Source organism: Pseudopipra pipra, chromosome 21, assembly GCF_036250125.1.
Source record: "Pseudopipra pipra isolate bDixPip1 chromosome 21, bDixPip1.hap1, whole genome shotgun sequence".
Taxonomy (NCBI): domain Eukaryota; kingdom Metazoa; phylum Chordata; class Aves; order Passeriformes; family Pipridae; genus Pseudopipra; species Pseudopipra pipra.
Window position 1 is genome coordinate 6,947,454 of NC_087569.1, and position 20,222 is coordinate 6,967,675.

The 20,222-nt window shown below is 63.3% G+C and overlaps 3 protein-coding genes across 4 annotated transcripts; all 3 read right to left on the reverse strand.

The window, feature by feature from the left end:
* Positions 1–586: 586 nt before the first annotated feature.
* PIGS (phosphatidylinositol glycan anchor biosynthesis class S) lies at positions 587–4,740 on the reverse strand. Its single transcript, XM_064677906.1, has 12 exons — positions 4,628–4,740; positions 4,377–4,516; positions 4,189–4,300; positions 3,624–3,713; positions 3,400–3,491; positions 3,101–3,299; positions 2,686–2,828; positions 2,470–2,584; positions 2,074–2,219; positions 1,855–1,955; positions 1,286–1,496; positions 587–1,187 (listed from the first exon to the last, which is right to left on the reverse strand). Exons 1-12 carry the CDS (start codon positions 4,659–4,661, stop codon positions 912–914), a joined length of 1,659 nt encoding a protein of 552 aa, XP_064533976.1. The 5' UTR covers positions 4,662–4,740; the 3' UTR covers positions 587–911.
* A 449-nt stretch (positions 4,741–5,189) lies between these two features.
* On the reverse strand, positions 5,190–9,210 carry ALDOC (aldolase, fructose-bisphosphate C). Its single transcript, XM_064677909.1, has 9 exons — positions 9,072–9,210; positions 8,012–8,134; positions 7,718–7,929; positions 7,571–7,625; positions 7,328–7,488; positions 6,736–6,819; positions 6,478–6,652; positions 6,195–6,394; positions 5,190–5,699 (listed from the first exon to the last, which is right to left on the reverse strand). Exons 2-9 carry the CDS (start codon positions 8,121–8,123, stop codon positions 5,604–5,606), a joined length of 1,095 nt encoding a protein of 364 aa, XP_064533979.1. The 5' UTR covers positions 8,124–8,134; positions 9,072–9,210; the 3' UTR covers positions 5,190–5,603.
* A 1,908-nt stretch (positions 9,211–11,118) lies between these two features.
* SPAG5 (sperm associated antigen 5) lies at positions 11,119–19,947 on the reverse strand. 2 transcript variants are annotated; one of them, XM_064677438.1, is made up of 24 exons: positions 19,808–19,947; positions 19,527–19,628; positions 17,355–18,940; positions 17,080–17,272; positions 16,620–16,739; positions 16,396–16,488; positions 16,145–16,279; positions 15,727–15,846; positions 15,390–15,482; positions 15,115–15,249; positions 14,922–15,015; positions 14,744–14,837; positions 14,577–14,658; positions 14,022–14,155; positions 13,547–13,712; positions 13,239–13,413; positions 13,057–13,128; positions 12,790–12,913; positions 12,403–12,514; positions 12,110–12,190; positions 11,881–12,024; positions 11,659–11,733; positions 11,393–11,473; positions 11,119–11,300 (listed from the first exon to the last, which is right to left on the reverse strand). In XM_064677438.1, exons 1-24 carry the CDS (start codon positions 19,829–19,831, stop codon positions 11,181–11,183), a joined length of 4,155 nt encoding a protein of 1,384 aa, XP_064533508.1. In that variant the 5' UTR covers positions 19,832–19,947; the 3' UTR covers positions 11,119–11,180. The 2 variants fall into 2 exon arrangements, with proteins under 2 accessions (XP_064533508.1, XP_064533509.1); XM_064677439.1 differs by lacking the exons at positions 19,527–19,628; positions 19,808–19,947 and adding an exon at positions 19,399–19,467.
* Positions 19,948–20,222: the final 275 nt, after the last annotated feature.

Genomic DNA, 20,222 nt, shown 5'->3' on the forward strand with positions numbered 1-20,222 from the left:
GCCCCCGGCCCGCCCCCGCCGGCACAGCGCCGCCCGGTCCGCGGGAAGGCGGGGGGAAAGGAGGGGAAAGGGGCAACACAGCCCCGCTCGCTGCTCCCAGGGGCTCAGGAGGGCTTCTGTTGGAGAAGATGCCGTTCCCCCACGCCAGCGCCCCTGCATGGGGGGGAAGCCCCCCAGGAACGGGGGTGTGGTGAGGACAGACCCCCCCACCTGCCGCGGAGAGCGCAGGAGCACCCCCCCCATAACCCACCCCCTGACCCTCAGGCTGACACACAGCGGAGGAGCTGGACCCCGTTAAGGTGTGGCAGCCCCCAGGGGCTCTGCACCCCTCAACAGGACACAGACTCCATTACCTGCCCCTCCAGCCCCCCCAAAACTGAGTATTTTTGTCTAAAAACCCATAAGACTGGAGTAAACCTGTCCCATAATATAATACCCATAAGACAGAAGTAACCCCACAAAATAATACCCATAAGATAGGAGTAACCCCACAAAGAAATTCATGGGGGCAGGAAAGCTGGGCCAGGGGAAGGCAGGGCAATAGGCATCCCCCCCTCCCCAGATGGCTCATGGAGGTTCACAGAGCCCCACACCAGCCCCCCTGCACAACAGGGGGTTATTTATTTACACAGCAGCTTGTTCTGAACACAGTACAGGGCTGGGGGTGCACACAGGGAGCCCCCTCCCTCTTCTCTCTGCCTTTCTGGGGAAGGGCACCCTGATTGAGACCATCTCCCACTGCCCAAAACAGCCTCTTTTCCCACTCCTGCACTCTGGCCACAGCAGACCCAAGCCAAGCTGCCAGGCCTGGCCTTTACACTGTTCTGAGGCACTTTCCTGGGCCACGAGTCTGTGACAACACACCCCACGAGGTGAGGACAGCCCCAAGGCAGGGCACCAGTGCCATGGGCTCAGTCCATCTTGGTGGGCTCCTTCTTACGCTGCCTGGTCTCCCGGACAATCTTGGCCAGTGACAGGAGAATGGGGACAGCCATGGGCAGGAAGAGTGGGATGTAGATGGCAAATTTCTGATCGTCAGGGAAGTAGAGGAGATGGAGGAGAGATGGGTCAAAGAAAGCCCGCTCCGAGGAGGTGACAGCCTCCTTGCTGGCCTGGAAAGCCGAGTGCAGGTGGCCCACAGCCAGCTTGGCCACAGCAGTCTGCACTGAGGCCACTGCTCGGTACACCTGTGAGGGAATAATGCTAAGGGTCAGTCCCTGGCCATGGAGGACCACAGGGACACCCAGCCCACTCCACTGCCCACCTCAGGGTGCCCCAGCCCTACCTCAGAAGCAACATCATCCTTGATGACGATGTTCCCAATCTTGTCCAAGAGCTGGGCCAGCGAGGTCAGTGTGGTGGACACAGTGGCAATGTTCTCCACAGTGTGGGCCCAGAGCAGGTGGTCCAGTTCCCAGTCGGCCAGCCCCTCATTCCCTGGGCTTTCCAGCAGGAACTCTGGGGGCAGCTCTTCCCGAGACAGCCCAAAGAGTAACCTGGGAGTAGAGGGGAAGGTCCCAGACCATACCACAAACCTGCATTTCTACAAGCTCCCTGCTCTTATTCCCTGCTATGTTCAGTACCCATCCTGCTTAATTGCCTCCTGGATTTGGGGCAGGACAAGCAAACCCTCCTACCTTAAGAGATGGGAGATGTGCCGGCACTCCTGGCCATGGAGCAGTGATGGCCAGTAGCCAGCGCCTCAAAGGCCACAAAAAGCCACCTTCAGCCTTCCAGAGCCCACAGTGTGAGAAGCAAATGAGCTGCTTGGGTCCAGCCTGCTCTGACCCCACTGATTTCCACATGGGCCAGGAGAGCACAGAGAGGTACAGGGAGAGAAGAGAGCATCCTCACCGGAGCTGGGCCAGGAAAACCTCCATCACTCGTGCCATGTCCACGTCCACGTGCAGCGGGAGAGAGGCTTGGGGGGAAGCAGGGGCTTCAACGTTGTAAACCTGCAGGAGAGCATGGCAGTGAGGCACAGCTGAAGCCTTGGGGCTGGCAGGGTCACCAGCTGGGAACGGGGAGCCACCACCTTGTCCGAGCACTGCCAGCACCCCCATGGTCCCGTACCATGATGCCGCCCCAGCGGGGGCTGTGGAAGGCGTTGGTGCTCACTGGGGCTCCGTCCTTGTCGTGGATGTACAGGGGGGAGTGGGAGCGCTCTGGTACATACAGCAGGAAGTTCAGCACGGGGTAGAGTGAGGCAGCACTGGAGCCTGCAGCGGGACAGAGTCAAAGAACTCTCCTGGCCAACAGAGAGAGCAAGAGCAGCCCAGAGCCCAGCTCCTTCTTCACAGCCAGCCCCAAGCAGAACTGCCACACTGGCAGGTCTCAGTCACCCTTGTTCCCATCCAGAGCTGGCGGGGGAAAAAGGGCACAGGCCACAGGCACAGCTGTCCCCTCTTCCTCAGCAGAGCCAGGTCCCATGAGGCAGATCTCAGTGATCCACACAAGCATGGTGCTCACCCAGGCGAGCCTCCACAGGGTTGATGACGTGTGGGAGGCTGTGAGCACTCAGGAGAAAGCTGGAAGATTCCTTGTCATAGCGTGGTGTCACTCCTAGGACAGCGTAGTACAGAATCTGCGGGCACACAAGGGACACGTTGCTGGCAGAGAAGCGCGTCCCAGGGCACCCGGGGAGCCCAGGGCTGGGCTCTCCCCACTGCCTCTCCCAGGCCTCACCTGTGAGTCCACAGAGAAGTTGGCCACCAAGCTCAGTTTGTCCAGGACAGGCTTCACATAGCGGTTCACAGCCCCCTCGATGTCCCAGTCCACGGCGTGGGACTTGGGATCGGGGTTCAGCAGGCTGAAGGTGATCTCATACCCTGCCAAGGACCCACGGCCTGTGAGGCGCCAGCACCATCACAGAGCTCCCCAGAGCAGCAGGATCTGACCCCTCCTCCCTGGCCTGCCCCAATGCAGAGTCACACACCAGTGCCCCATTCACAGCAATCACAGCACAAACCCTGCCCCAGAGACACTGCAAAGGGAAGACCCCGGGGTCTGTTAGCCCAGAAGACACACAGAGATGCTACAAGTGGAGCAGAGAGGGGAACTCCCCCAGGAAAAGCGGGCTTTCCCCAGGTCAGGTCCGTACCCAGGCTGGATTTCAGGGAGCGCCGCGCGTCGGGGCTGAGCCGGCTGTCGGGCACGCGGTCCGAGAGGGCAGCGGCGATGGAGGTGGCCGTGAAGGACATCACCTGTGTCACCTGCCGGAGGCGGGCGTGGAGGGCAGCCAGGCCCCCCTCAGCCCTCACCAGGGCGCTGCGGTGCCTCCCCACATAGACGCTGGTGCCCTGGGGAATGGGCAGGAGAACACCTCAGTGCCACCTGTGACAGCCACCTGTGACACATCCCTCCCCCCGGGGCACCTCTGAGGGGTGAAGCACCTCCTACCTGAGGCAGGAGAGAGGAGGTTTCGGGGACCACGTACATGGTCAGGGAGCCCATCGAGACGTCCTGCAGCGGGCGCAGAGCAGCGTCAGCCTCTGGGGAACACAGAGTCATCAGCAGGGTGGGAATTTCACTCCAATCCCCACTCTGAGACACAGCAGTGTGCCCTTTACTCAGCAATGACGAGGTGCTCAGCACCTCTCCTCCCCAGTCCCTTGCTCCAGTACCTCGTGCAGTGGCCGCAGCCAGAGCTGCCTCCTCCTGGGCCGTGGTGGCCCGATAGGCCATCTCGTAGCGGGATGTGACACTGGTTCTCACTACAGGGGGACAAAGCTGAATGAATCTGCTAATCCTGGTCCCCAGGCCCCTCAGAGGTGGCTCAGAGGGACAAGGTGCAACCCCAGGAGGACACATGCCGCAAGGTCCTTTGGGCACCAGCTGGTGACCCATCATGGCACGTGCACGTGGCATCAGCTGGTCAGTGCACGCAGCAGAGCAGCCCCTCATCACCCAGGCACATCCCACCCTCCCAGGGCTCCCTCGTCTACATCCCCAGTGAGAGAAGCTGGTCCCTTCCCTGCAGCACAATGGAGACCTTGCTATCCCCTCTGCTCCCTGCACTGCCGGCTCAGGGCAGAATCGTGCTGGTGAACGTGGGTTTGGGATCTGGGGAGCTCCGGGCTGCCCAGAAGAGAAGCTACGGGTAGGCTCGGACCCCTCGGGGAAGAACGAGGGTACCCAGGAGGGACAGATGGGACAAGGACAGCCAAGGGGGGCGGGGGTGTCTCTCACGGTTCACGGAAATCTTCATCTCCTGCACGTCCCTGAACGGCAGCGGGCTCGGCAGGTCCCCGGGCACGGACCCCGGGCTGAAGACCACGGCGACGGGCACGACCAGCTGAACCTGCACAGTGGCAGCGTCAGTGCGGGCCCACGAGCCCCCCGAGCTCACACCGGCCCCGGCCCCTCCCGGCGCTCACCGGCTGCTGGCCCAGCCCGTCGATGTCCGCGTAGGGCAGCGCGGCGCGGTAGGTCTCGGTCGTTCTCCACCACAGCGGCAGCCCCAGCACCACGGCGATGGCCGCGAAGGACAGGGCGGCGCGCCGGCCCCGCGCCCGCTCTGCAGGGACAGCACTTCAGCACCGGCCCGGCTCCCTGCGGACCGGAGTCGGGGGACTGGGGCCGGGAGACAGCGAGCGAACGAGCGCCAGACCACCAACCCCACCAGTACCTGCTTCATCCGCCGCCATCGCCGCCGCCGCCATTTTCACTTCCTGGTCCGGCCGGGGGGCGTGGCTTGCGCCCAGCCAAGCCACTCAACGCTCGCTATGCCCAGGGCAGCCAATAGGCGCGGAGTGCGCCGCACTGCACAGACCGGCGGGCAGAAAAACCAATCAGACCATGTCCCGGCCTTGAGGGGGCGGGCCTTACGCTCTACGAGTGCCGCGGAGGGACACGCGGCATTGCCGCGTGCGCGGAGTCGGGGGGAGCCTCCGGTGCAACGTCAAGAAGCGGGACTGGGAGATGGGAGGACACAGGGACTGGGGAGGAGAGGGGCTGCTCGAGGGCTCCTCATCCGCCCCGTGGCCCATAGGGACAGCCTAACTCACAGAGCCGAGCTCACAGAGCCTCCCGATGGCTGTGGGTGGGCTGAGACCAGGCACAGCTCATTGCACCAGTGAGCACAACAGGCTGCGGGAGGTGCCTGGAGCGGGCGGGGGTACTGGACAGCCCGGAATGGGGCAGCTCGCGGTTCCCGGGTGCCCTGCGGCGAGCAAGGAGGCGGCGCAGCGCTGTCTCTACCATTTATTCGTTGTTAGGCTATTTGGTACACGGGGTGCACACACGGCGAACACAACACAGGCGCCCCCGAGGGCGGCGGCGACCAGGACTGCAAAGCTACGGCAGGGCAGGGGCACCCCCAGGCCTCCCCTCCTGCCCCCCCACGCGGCCTTGCCCTAATCCCCCCTCACTGCCCGGCCGGAGCCCCCTGCCAAAGGGGCACCCGGGTGGCTCCCTGCAGGGCCCGGGGGAACCCGGACCCCCCACTCCAAGCGCGGGTGCGGCGGCGTGGGGCCGGCCCGCGGGGCGCGCTCCCCTTCCCCTCCCCGCGTGGTGGCTCCCCTGGGTGGCTGGGGTGGAAGCGGGGTGTGAGCGGTGGCGGGGACGGGGCCGGGGCGGGGGCCGGCGGGGTGCCCGGCCAGGGCTCAGTATGCGTGGTTGGCCACGTAGAGGGACTGCCCGGCGGCCCCCGAGTCGTCCCCGCTGCCCTCGTACTTGCCCAGCGCCGCCAGCCCGTTCACCTGCGGGGAAAGGAAATGTCAGTGGTTTCCCCCCACCCCTTGGGGTGTGGCCCTTGGGGTCTCCCAGTCCCTGGGGTCACAGCCTTTGGCATCCCCCTCCCACAGGGACAGGGCTCTTGGTGTCCCCCATCTCACTGGGCACAACTCTTGGTGTCCCCCATCATCCCACAGCTGATCTGGTCCTTGGCACCCCCCACTCCCCTACTGGGGACACGGCCCTCACTGTGCCCCGTGGAGACAGTACTGTGTCACCTCCTCAGGGAGTACGGTCCTTGGCATCCCTTGTCCCATGAGGCACAGTCCTATCACCCTGTGGGACACGGTCCTCAGCATCCTCCCCTCCATGGGTTCACAGCCCTCAGTGTTCCTGCCATTCTGGGGGATACAGCCTCCTCTACCTCTCCACCACCCCATGGTGGCACAGCCCTTGGTGTCCCTACCACCCCAGGGGACACAGCCCTCAGCACCCCCTCCCAGGAGGGCCACCCCCATCACCTCTGCACGCTTGACAAACTCCTCGGTGGCGGCGTCAGCGTTGTCCCTCTGCCCACGCCAGGCGCTGAGCGCCGACGCCTGCAGCGCCCGCCCGTAGGAGAAGGTGAGGGCCCATGGCCGCACCAGTGGGCACGTGTTGATGGCATTGAGGTTGATGGAAGCCTCCTCCTCACTCTGACCCCCAGACAGGAAAGTGACACCTGCAGAGAGCAGGGTTATGGCACTGGGCGGGGGGACGCAGGCCATCCCCCTCCTGGTCCCTGCCACATCCCAGGGCTGGTACCTGGCACGGCTGGGGGCACAGTGCGGCGCAGAGCGGTGACAGTGGCCATGGCAATCTCCTCGGGGCTGTACTTGGTGGGGCAGGAGTGACCGGGGGTCACCATGTTGGGCTTCAGCAGGGTCCCCTCCAGGTAGACATGGTGATCGCTCAGTGCCTTGTAGACAGCTGCCAGCACCTGGGGAGGAGGGGCAGTGTGGAGTCCCCCCAGCAGGACACAGCACAGCATGGTGCCCACCCTGCTGCCACCCCACCACTCACCTTCTCCGTCACATACTGGCACCGCTTGAGATCGTGGTCACCATCAGGCAGGATCTCTGGCTCCACGATGGGCACGATGCCGTTCTGCAAACAGCAGGCAGATGCCATCACGGTGATGTCCCTGGGCATCCCCCAGCCCCATGGCTGTGTGGGACAATGCCCATATCCAGGGAGCGATGCTCACCCCCAAGGCTCAACACCAAAACCCTTGCCAGCGATGCCCAGCCCCACGGGGGGATGCCCAGCCTGGGAGGGTCAATTCTTGACCCCATGGAGCAATGTCTCTTTCTGTGAGGTGATACCCAGCCCCACAGAGCAATGCCTGGCCCCATGGACTGATGCCTGATCCCATGAGTGATGACCACCCCACGGGGCAATGCCCAATAACCCACGTGAGGTGTTACCTAGCGCACGGGTCACGTCCCGCCCCACCCATGGGATGATCCCCAGGGGTCATCAATGCACAGGGTCAATGCTGAGCTTCACGGATCTGTGCCCGCCTCCATGGGGCAATACCCGCCCACACAGGTTAATACCCATCCTACAGGTCACTGCCCACCCCATGGGGCGATGCCTGGCCGTACACACAGACCTGCTGGCAGATGCTGGCGTAGCGGGCCAGGACGTTGGCGTTCTCCATGATGGCGAGCGCGGAGGGGGTGTGCTCGCTGATCTTCAGCACGCAGCGCCACTTGGCAAAGTCAGCCCCATCCTTCTTGTACTGGGCACAGCGCTCCCACAGCCCATCCAGACCTGCCGGGCAGTGCATCAGCCCCACAGCCCCAAACCCATGGCCCCAGACCTCCCAGCCCCATCCCCTGCCCGCTCTACCTACCCTGCGTGGTGGTCTCGCCATCTGTCCCAGCCAGTGGCACAACACCCTTGTCCACCTGTGGAGTGAGGGGAAGGCGGTGCTGAGCCCCCGCCAGCACCCTCCAAGCACCCTCAGCACCCCACAAACCCACCGGACATCCCCCCACACCTTGATGCCCACAACGATGCCCTTGTCCTTGATCATCTGGACGAAGGGGGTGCCATCATCAGCCTTCTGGTACATGGTCTCATGGAAGAAGATGACCCCCCCGATGCATTTCTTCACCCGGCTGTCGGCGCTGAAGAGGATCTGGCGGTACAGCCGGCGATTCTCCTCCGTGTTCTCCACTCCAATCTGGTTGAGGCGCTTTGCCATGCTCCCTGAGGGCACCCAACAACCTCGTCAGCCTCCAGGGTGGGGGAAAGGGGTGACGGGGCAGATCCCCCCTTTCCCCAAACTGACCTACGGACTCATCGGCTGCCAGGATGCCCTTCCCGGGGGCCACGATCCGCAGCGCGATGTCCGACAGCTCCTTCTTCTGCTCGGCCGTGAGCGCGGGGTGTTGGTGCGTCATGGTGGCGGTGGCTGCGAGCGCACGGGGACTGAGTCACGCACCACCGGGGCGGCTCCCGAAACCACACGTACCCCCCTCCTGCGGGGACCCGGGACCCTCCACGGGGCTGGGACCCCCGCCCCACCGGTCAGAGGTGTTGTGTAAGCCTCGTGGCGGGCATTCGTGGAGGATGCCGGGCAGTTCCCAGCCATTTTGCTGCCTTGCCAGCCCGCCCCCAGCCCAGCCATCTTGAGGGAGCGCAGCTCCGCGGGGACCGGGGCAGGGCCCCGAGGGCACGGGGATGGGGATGAGGGTACCTTGGGGCCGGGAATATCCCGCGGACGATAGAAACAGCCCGGGGATGGGGATACCGGGGGGCCGGAAAAACCCCGGGAAAGAGGGAAGAAGAGACCCCAGGGAGGCACTACCTGCGTCTGGCGGTACCCGGGGCTTGGGGGACGCCGGAGATGGTGATACCCCAGGGCCGGGGATACCCCGTGGAGAAGTACGCGGGGCATGACGATAACCCGGAAGAACGGAAATACCCCGGGAATAGGGAACGGGGAGACGCCGGGGGGCACAAGCCGGGAATGGAGGTACTCGGAGTTTGGGGTACCCCAGGGATGGCGATACACCGAGGCTGGCGCCGTCGCGGGGCCAGTGATGCCCCTGGGGGCAGCGCATTCCCCGGCCGGCACCATCGAGGCTCGAGCTCCGCCAGCGCACGGGGAGTCTCCGGGGTCTCCCTGACCCCCCCAACACCCCCATGTCCGGGGGTCCCTCTGCCCTGGAGCCCCCCAGCCCTGCACGACCCCCGGGGATGCCGCACGGAAACATCCCAGAGGCTTGGCGGGGCTGCGGGCTGCCGCCTCCCGCCGCCGGCGTCCCCCGGCTGCCCCCCGGCAGCTCCCCCCAGCCCCCCGGCTCCCCCCGACCCCCAGCTCCCCCGGACCCCCGGCTCCCCCGTACCGTGTAGGGCGGCGGCGGCGGGCGCGAACTGCGGGCTGAGAGCTCCGGCCCCCCGGTAAATGTGGCTGCGATGCCGCAGAGCTACGTGACCGGCGGGGCGGCACCGGGCAGGACCGGCCCCCGGGCCCGCCTCCCGCCGCCCCCGCCCCCGCCGGCCACAATCCCCCCGCCAGGGTCGTGCCTCCTCTCCCCCCCCGCCGGCGGCAACCCCCGCGCTGGTTGGGACCCCAGGGTGACAACCCCGAGCTGGGGACCCTGTTGTACCTCCCCTTTGCAGCCCCTCGCTGATGATGGGGACCCCTCTGTGCTCCCCCCACACACAGAGTCCGGGGACACAGCTGAGTCACCCCCTGCCATGGGCAGGGCCCCCTGTGCCACACAGGCACCCCGCTGTGCCACCACCACTTGCTGCTGGAGACCCTTCTATCCCACAGACCCCTGCCTGGTTATGGGCAAGGACCTCGTCTGCCACCCCCTTGCTACTGCTGGGCACCCACTGTGCCCCCCTCGTGCCACTGCCAACTAGGGGCAGCGACCTCCTGTGCTTTCCCCCAGGCTGGGGAAACTGCTGTGCCCCCCTATTTCCACTACCAGCTTGGAACAGAGACCTTCCTCTCATCACCTCTGGGCTAGGGACCCCCCGTGCCATCCCCAGGCTGGGGTCACTGTCCCAGCTCCAGACACCCCAGCTGGGTCACCTCTGCAAAACCGGGGGCCAAGCCCCAGCAGTGCTGAGCCTCAGAGCCCCCAGGACAGGGTGGGGACACTCACTAGAGACCAGCCCCCCTAAACAACCAGCTGGAACCAGCACAGGGACAATACCAGTGTCCCCACTCACCCCATGGGGACAGCTGCCAGGGCCCCGCTGTGCTGAATCCCGCCGTAAAAGGAGGGCTCAGTCACCCTGCGTGGCCCTAATCCAGGGAAAGGAGCACATTTCTCCCTGCATCACAGAGCCGGGAGCCCCCACTGCCAGCCTCTCATCTTGGGGGTCCATACCCGCCATCCCCACAGCCAGCGGGGTCACAGCCAGAGCAGGGAGGGAGGTGATGCCAGGGAGAAGCGAGTGCTGCTTCCCCAAGGGCCACCCATACACCCGGGAAGCAGAGGCATGGTCCCAAACACCTCCATTTCCCAGGGAAAACACCTCCATTCCCTGGGGAAATCAGGGTACCAGTACTGAGGGTATCACAGTCCCTGCCTCGCACAGAGCACCAGGGCTGTGGCAGAGGGCAGGGGAAGGTGATTCCCCCCCCTTGGGCAGGAGAAACAGGCCATTAAAAACCAGAGCACTTGTTTGAGTGCTGCTATTTTGGGCCATCGCAGGGGAGGGAGGTGCCATGTGGTCCCCACGGTGGTGGGGAGCATCCTTGGGGTCGGGAACGCCGGGATGGGGATCCCGTAGGAGCTGCCCTAGCAAGGAAGGAGGGAGGTGAGGTTGGAGCTGTGCTGGGAGCAGGGGAGCCCCTAAAGGGAGCCCCCCTCCATGCAGCAGCAGGGGCCAAGGGGGGGGTTGGGAGCAGGAGCTGGCAGAGCTCCCAGCACTGGCTGAGCCATGGGATGCTGCCTGCTGGAATCATGCTGGGCAGGGGAAACGTCCCTGTGCAACAGGCATGTGCCCACAGCCTCGGTATGAGGAGCAGGATCCAGCCTCTAGAACCATCCTGACACAACAGGCATGTGCCCACAACCCCACGATGGGGGTGTGCAGGATCCAGATGATCCCAGTGGAGGGGGAAGGAGGAGGGGGGTCGCAGAGGGAATCTAGGGCAGGAGGAGGAGGGGGGAGCCGGGGAGGGAAGCTGGCTCAGCCCGGACAGTCCGGCTGCTGCCGAGGCCGCAGGGTGGGAGCCTGGGGAATGCAGCGCCTCATTGAGAGCAAGCACTGGCAGTGGGGGATGTGGCCCCTGCCAAGAAGGAGAGGCCCTGGGGTGGCAAGGAGCTGTGCCCACGGCCCCGTGACGGAACAGGAGCAGCCGGCACAGGCTGGACAATTTGTCCCCACCCAGAGCACCAGGAGCTTCCTGAATCCACCCACCAGGCAGGGTAAACGCCAACAAAACTTTATTCAATAAACAATTATAACATTAGGAACAGAAAGGTTTCAGGCTAGGGGTTTTGGGGCAGCGGCTCAGCAGCTTCCTTGCTGTCTGGCTTCAGGCCCAGGTACCGCAGCAGGCTGTGGAACTCCTGGCAGACCACCGCCACCTCAGGGACGGCTGACAGGACCTGGGGACAGCAGAAGCATTAGTGAGTGTTTGGGATGGGAGATGGTTTTATTGCAGTCACAATAAGGGTGAGCAATGAACCATAAACCTCACCTCTTTCATCTTCTCCTTCATCTCCTCCTGGGTCCTCAGCTCTTTCATGTGCTCTTTCTGGACATCACGGAGCATCGCTTCCTGCAGTGGGAGATACCTGTCAGGAGCCTGCTCCAAACCTGGGCAGGGATGAGCCCAAAAGGGAGAGGGGAGCCCTGCCCATGTAAGGGGGGTCGGAACTAAATGATCTTTAAAAGGTCCCTTCCAACACAAACCATTCTGATTCTATGACTGGTGCCAAGGCAGCCCCTTGGGGCTCTCCATACCTGTGCCAGGCACTTGTCATAGAGCAGCCGTTTCTCATCCCGTTTTTCCAGGAGCAGCAGCCGTAATTTATCCACCTGCAAAAGGAGTGAGCACTGCTGAGATCACTGTGGGGAAAGAGCCCTGGGATAGGGGGGTGTTGCAGGGAGCAAGGTTTGGAGAGCTCTTCTTGTCCAGGGCGGGGTTGGTGACACGAGGAGTCCTCAGCAGCCCCCTGGCCTCACCTCCTGCCGTAGCCAGACCCGGTCCTGGACATGGGCAGTGTCCACCTTGGGCTCCTTCTCCCGCATCTCCTCCCACAGCACCTTGGCCTCTGTCTCTGCACGCTGGAGCGAGCGCTTCAGCTGGGAGACCTCTTCCTTCAGCATCTGTGGGGGGAGAGGAGTTGCTGAGAGGGGTCCTGGGACCAGCAGCCCCCCCAGCGTGCAGCCCAACTGTGTCCCCATCACACACCGTGACTTCCCCACTCTTGTCGATGAGTTTCAACATCTTCTCTTCCTGCTGTTTCACCACGTCCTGCAGCTCCTTCTCACTCTGCAAGGGAGGAAGAAGCAGTGTCAGGCAGTGCCCGGCCCTGGACACCCCCAGCAGCCTGTGGGGAAGAGGGTTTTCTCATGTTCAAGAAGGTCAGACGAGCCAGGAGCACCCATGGGGCATCACCAGATTTCTCCGTGTCCCAGATCAGCGCCCGTCCCAGTTCGGCTCTGCCCTGGGGTGAGCGCTGGCCCACTTCTGGCACAGCTCACCTCGATCTTGGTCCTCAGTGCCTTGTTCAGCTTGGCAATGGTGGCAGCCTGGACATCCATCTTCTCCTGGTTCTCCTCTGTCACCGTCTCCAGACGGAGCTGCAAGTTGGAACTGGGAGAGGACAGTGGTGGTGAGCGGCTGGGGATCACAGCGGAGCACAGCACCAGGTACCAAACACCTTTCTGGGCATCCCATCAGCCCCATGGTGTAAGAAGACAACTGTCCAAACCCAGCCACCTGGAAAAAGCCCATCTAGCCATGGCACGAGAGGTCTAATCCAGAGCTGGGGCAAGAGGCAGACACAGGCAGGCTGCCTGCAGGAGAAGCCATGCCCAGGAGAATGATGCCCCTGTCTGGCCTTTGATGTGAGCCCCTGCTGAACTCACATCTCCATCTGCAGTGCCTTGAACTCGCTCTGCTCCAGCTCTTGGATGCGGAAGCTCAGCATGGCAAGGTTGGAGACCACAGCTTTCAGCTCTTTCACGCTCTCCAGCAGACTGTCCTCAGGATCTGGAGGCAGGGAAGAGCCTCGTGAGTGGCACAGAGGGACATCAGCCACAGGGGACACAGAGGAAGGCATCCCTGCTCATCACTCTGCGCAGCAGCACTGCAGTTTTGCAGCAGGGTCCAGGGCACGGTGACAACCCCAATACCTTCTGGCTTTGGTGTGGATGTGAGTTTGTCCTTGGTAACAGCACTCCCACCTCTGGTGGCTTCATTGGCATCTGCAAGAGGAGAGAACAGAGGCTGTGCCCAGCCCTGCACATCCCCCAGCACGGAAGGGAGCCATCCCCATCCTCACGCCCCAAAACCCAGGCAGGGGGTGCCAGCTCACCTTTCCCTGACACGGCTTTCAGGACGCTGCCCACGAAGGAGCTGCCGGTGCAGTGTGGGGTGCGGTGTGCTGGCGTGCGGAAGGCAGGGGTCCAGGCACGCCGGGGTGTCTGCCAGCCTGTGGCCCGCCCTGCCGGGGTCCAGGCTTTGCTTCTCGATGGGGCATCATCGTTATCCTTCAGAGGGGAAGGAGAGCACAGCACCAGAGTACAGCTTGTGACTGCCCCAGTAAGCACAGGGGTCTGGAAGCTACGCCATGGAGAGGCACAGGTATGTGACTGCCCTTTGTCCCCAGCACAAGGTTCCTACCTGCTCTTCTAGAGCGGCCTTGAGGCAGTCAGCAAGCTCCTGCAGCCGCGTGTGGCACTCTGCAATGTCCTGGGAGCACCAGGAAACTTTGCTCCTCTTCATCTGCACATTGAGGAGCTCGGCCTTGGTGCTCTCTACCTCCTTGCTCAGGGCAGCTTGCTCTTCCCTATGGGATGGCATCAGCCTCAGCAGGAGCAGCATATTCCCCCTCCTTGATGTGGGATGGGGACATTTCCCATGCCAGCCTCTCACCATGAACCAGCAATGGTGCAAATCCTACAGATTTGGGAAGCTTACCCCAAGATGGGGTCTCTGCTGGGCTTCTCCAAGTGTCTCCCACCCACCTGGACAACCACACTCGGCTGGGGCAGAAATGACCATAGCCATGGTCCCCTCTGTCTCCCCCAGCCCCCAGGAAGGGCTTGATTTCCTAAAAATAGAGGGGTTCAAGTGGAGGTGGTGAGTGGGGCAGTACCGCAGGCGTTGGTGGGAATCCATCAGCTTCTCGTGCTGCAGGGTACGCTCCTGCAGAGTGGCCTGTGTGGAGTTCAGCCTGGCCTCCACCTCCAGCAGCTGCATGCGGGACATGTTGTTCTCCTGATCAAGGAACTGCAAGAGAGTGGAGGGACATGGCCATGAGCAGCCAAAGGGAGACCCAGAGAGGCCCATTGGGACCCCCAGCACAGACCCTCCCCTGCCTCAGGGTGCTGTTTCCAATCAAGGGCAGCTTTATCCCAGCAGATAACTCCTGGAAACCAGCAGTTTACTAGGGACATAGGACAGGCTGGGAGATGGCTCCATGCCTGCAGGGGAAAATTATCTCCAAGAGCTGCCCAGCCCCCTCCTGGGGAATCACCCGATGGGCAGGATGAAAAGCTGTGCTACGTGCGGGATGTCAACCGCCCTCGAGGGCTCATCCCCCCTCTGCAGGAGGGCTAATCCCGCTCCTGGCTGGTTGCCAGCATTCTGGAGAGGCCATCATGGGGGCCAGCAGCACTTGACAGTGCGGGCAGGGTCAGGCAGCTCCTACCTCCCGACACTCAGTGGCCTCCAGCAGCTCCTGGCACAGCTCATCACACCTCCCCTTCAGGGTCTTGTTCTCCTGTGCCAGCCTATGGGGAGGGGATGGAGTCAGGGGGTGCTGCATTTTGGGGGCAAGGGGTGAGAAGGGGCTCAGGACCCAGGGCTCAAACCCACTCGTCCATCTTCTCTTGCTGCTTCTTGTTATCCTGCTGCAGTGCATCCCGCTCTTGTTCCACGCTGGCATGATTTGTCATCGCGGAGCTCAGGTCTGCAAGGGACAGAGCTGTCAGTGCAGAAGGACAGGGGCAGTGGGGATGGGGCAGCTACCAACCCCCATGTTACCCACCCCTACCTGTTGCAAGGCGTGAGTTGGCCACCGTCAGCTGCTCCAGCTGAGCCTCTGCGTTCTGCAGAGCCATCGAGGTCTCCTGCAGCTGGTGGGACACCTGTGGGGGCACAGTGCTTGTTTTAGGCTGCTCTTCCCCATGGGGTACCCCAAATCACCCTGTGCCTTAGACATCACTCAGCACCAGGCACCTCCCTACCTCCTCCTTGGCTTGAAGAGCTTCGTCTGCTTGCTGCCTCTTGGCATCCCGCTCCTCCAGGCAGCTCCGCAGCTTGCTGGGCACATGCTCCAGCACAGCCTTGCACCGGGACATCAGGGCCCTCACCTGCTCCCGCTGGAAGGGAGACAGCACCAGGCAGCTCAGCATGGCACTGCCTTGCTGTGTGACCAGGGACAGGTCTGCAGTTGGGCTGCTCATGGCACAGAGCACTGTCAGGGCAGCAAGGGGCTGAGCCCCCCTGGGACACCCCTCACCTCCACATTCATGGCTTTCCTTTCCTTCTGCAGATTTTCAAAGGTGACATCTCTGATTTTCCGGAAAGCCTGAGCCTCGACAGACAGGGATTTCTGTGGGGTAGGAGAGATGAGTCAGCGGTGCCATGGTGAAGAAGCAACATTTAATGGCCACTTGGGGAGGCAAGTGACAGCCCTGAGGCCAAATTTGCAGTAGCTTCCCAGCAGCAGCACCAGGAAACCTCTGGTGCACCCAAGCCCATCACAGAGCATCATCCAAGCTCAGGACATGGGGATGCCCTTCCGGCCCCCGATGATCCAAGTAGGGGGCAGCTGGGGGTACTACCCCACTCAGTACCTGCAGGTCGATGGCCTCTGCCAGCAGGGTGCACAGCTCTCTCTGGGAGGCCAAGCTCTGGTCACGGGCACTGATCTGGGCGCTGGCGTGGGCACGGAAGGCCTCCAGGAAGCGATAGCCCTGCAAAGGAGAGGATGCTGCCCCAGGCATGCTGCTGCATGAGGGGCAACTCCCGGGAGCCATCTCTGCATGTTGTGCCAGCCTAGGATTCCTGCTCCCGGCGAGACACAGACCGCACCAAAAACCCATCCAGAGAGCTACATCTCCCCACGCAGCCACAGCACCCTTGGCCTTCCATAATGGGTTTTTCCCTTGGGATGCCAGGAGACCCTCACCCCCCAGAGAGGGGCAGAGACACAGGATGCCTTAGCAAAGGCATGAACACAGGAGAGACTGCTCCCAACAGCTCCCCCTTTACCTCCTCCTTGGCTTGTAGGGCTTCATCTGCTTGCTGCCTCATGACATCCCGCTCTTCCAAGCAGCTCTTCAGTTTGCTGGGCACTCTTTCCAGCACGGCCTTGCACCGGGACACCAGGGCCCTCACCTGCTCCCGCTACAGGAGGAGACAGCACTGTGAGACACTGGGGACAGCTGCCATGGGCGCTGGCAGCACCAGCATCTCCCAAAACCCAAGGAAAAGGGGAACCAGACTGATGCGTCAGGGCTCACCTCCTGTGTGAGGGCTCCCTTCTCATCCTGCAATCTCTGAAAGGCGGCATCCACGAGGCCCCGGAACAGGAGGCACTGGCTCCTCCAGGCGGTCTAGGGAAGGGACAAGGACACTGGAGTTCCAGCAGCACTCCTGCAGCTGGCGCAGACAGCGCCAGGCACATACGTGTGCCCTGCCCAGCTGAGACCCAGCACACTCATTGCATGCAGCCAGTGAGACACACCACGTTCTTGGCAGCCAGCTCCAGCTCCTGCTGCAGATCCTGCTCTGCTCCCCGCTGCCGCTGCAGGGCCGCTGTTTTCTTCCACTGCTCGAGGTAGAGGTGGTGGTAAATCTCCTCCTCCTAAGGGCATCCAGCAGAGCAGAGAGGGCTTAGCACCAGCCCCACTCTACCCTGGGTCCAGCAAGAGCTGGTCAGCCATGACATCTTCCATCCTCCCTCTGCATGTGCCAGGGATGTTTCCCCCCACAAGGGTTCAAATCCAGCAAACTCAGCGGGTTGATCCAGGCGTGATAATGCAGCAACCGGGCATGTGATGCTGTGCTGCAGCAGCCCTGCTTTACTTCCACTCCACTGGGCTGAAGCCCAGCCGGGGTCACCGTCTCGCCAGCGGCACATGGGCACTGTCACGGCACCGAGGCTGCGGGGAACGGGGTGGCATCACCTCGGAGAGGACTCTTACCCCTTCAGGGCGGGTGATGTCCGTCTGTGTGATCACGTCCCTCTGCTCAGCCGGCCCCACACCAGGCAGCAGCCGCTGGCTCCCCTGCAAGCCACGCAGCTGGAGCGCCAGGGCTTCGATGATGATCAGGGTGCTCTCCAGCCGCCCCTCCAGCTCTGCTCGTGGCAGGGTCTTCAGCTCCTCCGGGGGACAGCTGGGGACAGAGAGAGGGCTTAGGGCAGGGACAGCCCACAGGTGCCACAGCCCCAGCCAAGGGGGTATGTCCTCATACTTACCGCCAGAGCAAGGAGTCTGTTTCTGTAGCACTGTCCTTGGCACAGAGCAGGCCTCCCCCAGATCTGTTTATGCTCCTTTCCCACAGGTCCTGGATGGTCACGAAGGTGCCAGCCACCCCGCTGGCCACAGGGGTCGTGCTGGTGCCAGCCACGACGCTGGCCACAGGGGTCGTGCTGGTGCCAGCCACGACGCTGGCCACAGGGGTCGTGCTGGTGCCAGCCACGACGCTGGCCACAGGGGTCGTGCTGGTGCCAGCCACGACGCTGGCCACAGGGGTCGTGCTGGTGCCAGCCACGACGCTGGCCACAGGGGTCATGATGGTGCCAGTCACCACGCTGGCCACAGGGGTCATGCTGGTGCCAGCGACCGCGGTGGACACAGGGGTCATGCTGGTGCCAGCATCCACGCTAGCCACTGGGGTCTTGCTGGTGCCCGTGACCATGGTAGACACAGGGGTGACACTGCAGTTGGCATCTTGCTGTGGCATATGGAGGGGCAGGCTGTGCTGCAGGGATTCCATCAGGAATGGGACATTGAGGGTCTTCTCCAGCCACTCCAGTGGTAACATCCAGGACACAGCACCTGGGGCCAACTCAGGAGAGGTGACAGGGGCGATGGTTGCCTCTGACCCAGCAGGCTCCAACACACTTGTCCCGATGGAAGCAAGTCCAGGTGGGCTCTGCTCTGGAGGGGCAGGGGCGGGGGACTCGGCTCCCTCAGGGGTGCCTTGGCAAGGCAGAGGACCAGCACTCTTATCTCCAGATGGGGACTCAGAGGCCACAGGGCTGCAGGAAAAGTCTGGGGGTGCCACTTGCCACCCATGGAAAGAAACATTCTGTGGGGTGGAGCTGGTGCCAGGAGGCCCTGGGGTGCAGGGTCCTATGATGGAGCTGCACAGGGGAGCTTTTATGGCACTGCCAGGGGACTTAGGAGTGCTGGGCACAGGGATGGAGTTGTACAGGGGAGCTGGCACAGCCTTTCCAGGGGACTCCGGTGTGCTGGCCACAGGACTGGAGTTGCACAGGGGAGCTGGCACAGCCTTTCCGGAGGACTCCAGGGTGCTGGGCACAGGGATGGAGTTGCACGGGGGAGCTGGCACAGTGTTTCCAGAGGGCTCTAGGGTGCTGGGGACTGGGATGGAGCTGCACATGGAGGCTGGTACAGTGATGCTGGAGGGCTCCGTGTTGCTGAGCCTCTGGACCAGGCTGCACAGAGGTGCTGGCACAGTGTTGTCAGGGTGCTTTGGGGTGCTGACCTTTGGAATAGGACTGCCAGGGGTCTCTGGGCTGGTGCTGCTGGTGGGCTCCAAGGCACCAGGCATAAGGGCGGGATTGCTGGGGGCCTCAGAGGCACCAGGCTTAAGGGTGGGAGTCCTGGGGAGCTCCGAGCTGTGGGGGCCCAGGGTAGAAGTCCTGGAGGGCTCCAAAGTGGTGCTGTTCTGGGGCCCTGGGGTGCAAGGCATTGAGGTGGTGCTGCTGGGGGGGAGCAGGGTAGCACTTTGCAGGGGTCCAGGAGTGCAAGGCACCTTGGTGACTCTGCTGCAGGGGCCCCAGGCACGGGACACTGGGGTGGCACAGTCATGGTCCTACAGGACATTTGGGGGGAAGGGGATGTCAGGGCAGCCGTTCCCCCCTGCACCCAGCAGCCGTTTCCCCAGCCTCCCCATTTCCCCCCACCCCACTGCCCTGTAAGGGTAGAAGACCCTTCCGAAAGATTTTACAAGACTAGAGTTTTCACTTAAGAAACCTTTCCTGCCTAGAAGAGGGACCTTTCCCCACAGGCAGTTTTAATGCTTTCTCCTCCTCCATTCCAGAGAAAAGGTCCCTAGTATGAGAAAAGATAAGTTCTACAGACATGCCTAAGGCCCCCACAGAACAGGGGGCAGGCAGGGATGATAAAAGCCCTGAGAAGAACAGGGGGGAGTGCCTTTTCCCGGGGCCCGGTGTTTGAAACGCCGATAAGGTTAATGTTCTTTTAAGCCTAGCGTTCTCGACTTCGGCAATAATTTTTCCTACAATCCACTGCCCGGCATTTCGAGGGTACCTGCGCGTTATCTCACTTCACACGCCCGCCCAGTGCCCCCCGTACCCCCTATGCCCCGCAGTGTCCCCAGTTCCAGTGCACCCCAGCAGCCCTCCCCGTTACCCGTTCGTTACCCGCCGCACACCGACCTTGAGCCGCAGCCGGTGGAACAGCGGGGTCAGCCCGGTCCGGTCGGCGCTCGGCTGCAGCTGCAGCTCCTGCAGCGCCATGCGCGGGGGCCGCTTCTGCGCCTGGGCGGACACCGGGGGTCACCGGCAGCAGCACGGGCAGTGCCGCCGCCTCCACACGCACACACACACACACAGATACCGGGAGCGCTCCGGGCCGCCCTGAAACCGCCACCGTCCCCTCGCCCCTACCCGCCCCACTGGATCATCCAAACCGCCCGCCAGCCCCGGCCCGCACTCACGGCGGGAGTCTTGGCGGCCTGCATGGCCCGGGAACAGTGCCGGCCCTGCTCACGCTCTCGGCCTCGCCCTCACTCTCGCTCTCGGGCCTGCTCTCGGTGTCGGTGCGTGCCCCGCCCGGGGGGTCTCGTGTGCCGGTTCCCGGCCCGGCCCCGCCGCCCGCGCGCCGCCGGTTTGAAAACCAGACGTGCCTCTGATTGACTGCGCCGCGCGCGCGTCACCGCGGGGGCGGGGCCTGCGCGGAGGCCGCGCCCACTCCCGGGAAGCCCCGCCCCCCCAACGCCCTGCGCGGCCCCAGGCGCGGACAGACGGACAGACGGACGGGGCACGGACCCAACTCCTTCCCGACCCTGGGGCTCCCCCAGCGCCCGCCCCTAGGGAACCAGCCTTACACGCCCCCCTCCAGATCTGCCCCAT

What these genes read in the sequence shown, in the direction of transcription:
- PIGS (XM_064677906.1), bottom strand. Translation starts at nt 4,661, where the DNA reads ATGGCGGCGGCGGCGATGGCGGCGGATGAAGCAG. An exon ending in GATGGCGGCGGATGAAGCAG is followed by an intron (nt 4,517 to 4,627) that starts GTACTGGTGGGG and finishes CTGTCCCTGCAG; the next exon opens with AGCGGGCGCGGGGCCGGCGC. An exon ending in CCCTGTGGAGGCTCGCCTGG is followed by an intron (nt 2,220 to 2,469) that starts GTGAGCACCATG and finishes GTCCCGCTGCAG; the next exon opens with GCTCCAGTGCTGCCTCACTC.
- ALDOC (XM_064677909.1), bottom strand. Translation starts at nt 8,123, where the DNA reads ATGACGCACCAACACCCCGCGCTCACGGCCGAGCAGAAGAAGGAGCTG. An exon ending in GGCAGCCGATGAGTCCGTAG is followed by an intron (nt 7,930 to 8,011) that starts GTCAGTTTGGGG and finishes GGGTGCCCTCAG; the next exon opens with GGAGCATGGCAAAGCGCCTC. An exon ending in TGTGCCCCCAGCCGTGCCAG is followed by an intron (nt 6,395 to 6,477) that starts GTACCAGCCCTG and finishes TGCTCTCTGCAG; the next exon opens with GTGTCACTTTCCTGTCTGGG.
- SPAG5 (XM_064677438.1), bottom strand. Translation starts at nt 19,831, where the DNA reads ATGCAGGCCGCCAAGACTCCCGCC. An exon ending in CCCTACAAGCCAAGGAGGAG is followed by an intron (nt 15,847 to 16,144) that starts GTAAAGGGGGAG and finishes TCTCCTTTGCAG; the next exon opens with GGCTATCGCTTCCTGGAGGC. An exon ending in ACAAGAGTGGGGAAGTCACG is followed by an intron (nt 12,025 to 12,109) that starts GTGTGTGATGGG and finishes CTCCCCCCACAG; the next exon opens with ATGCTGAAGGAAGAGGTCTC.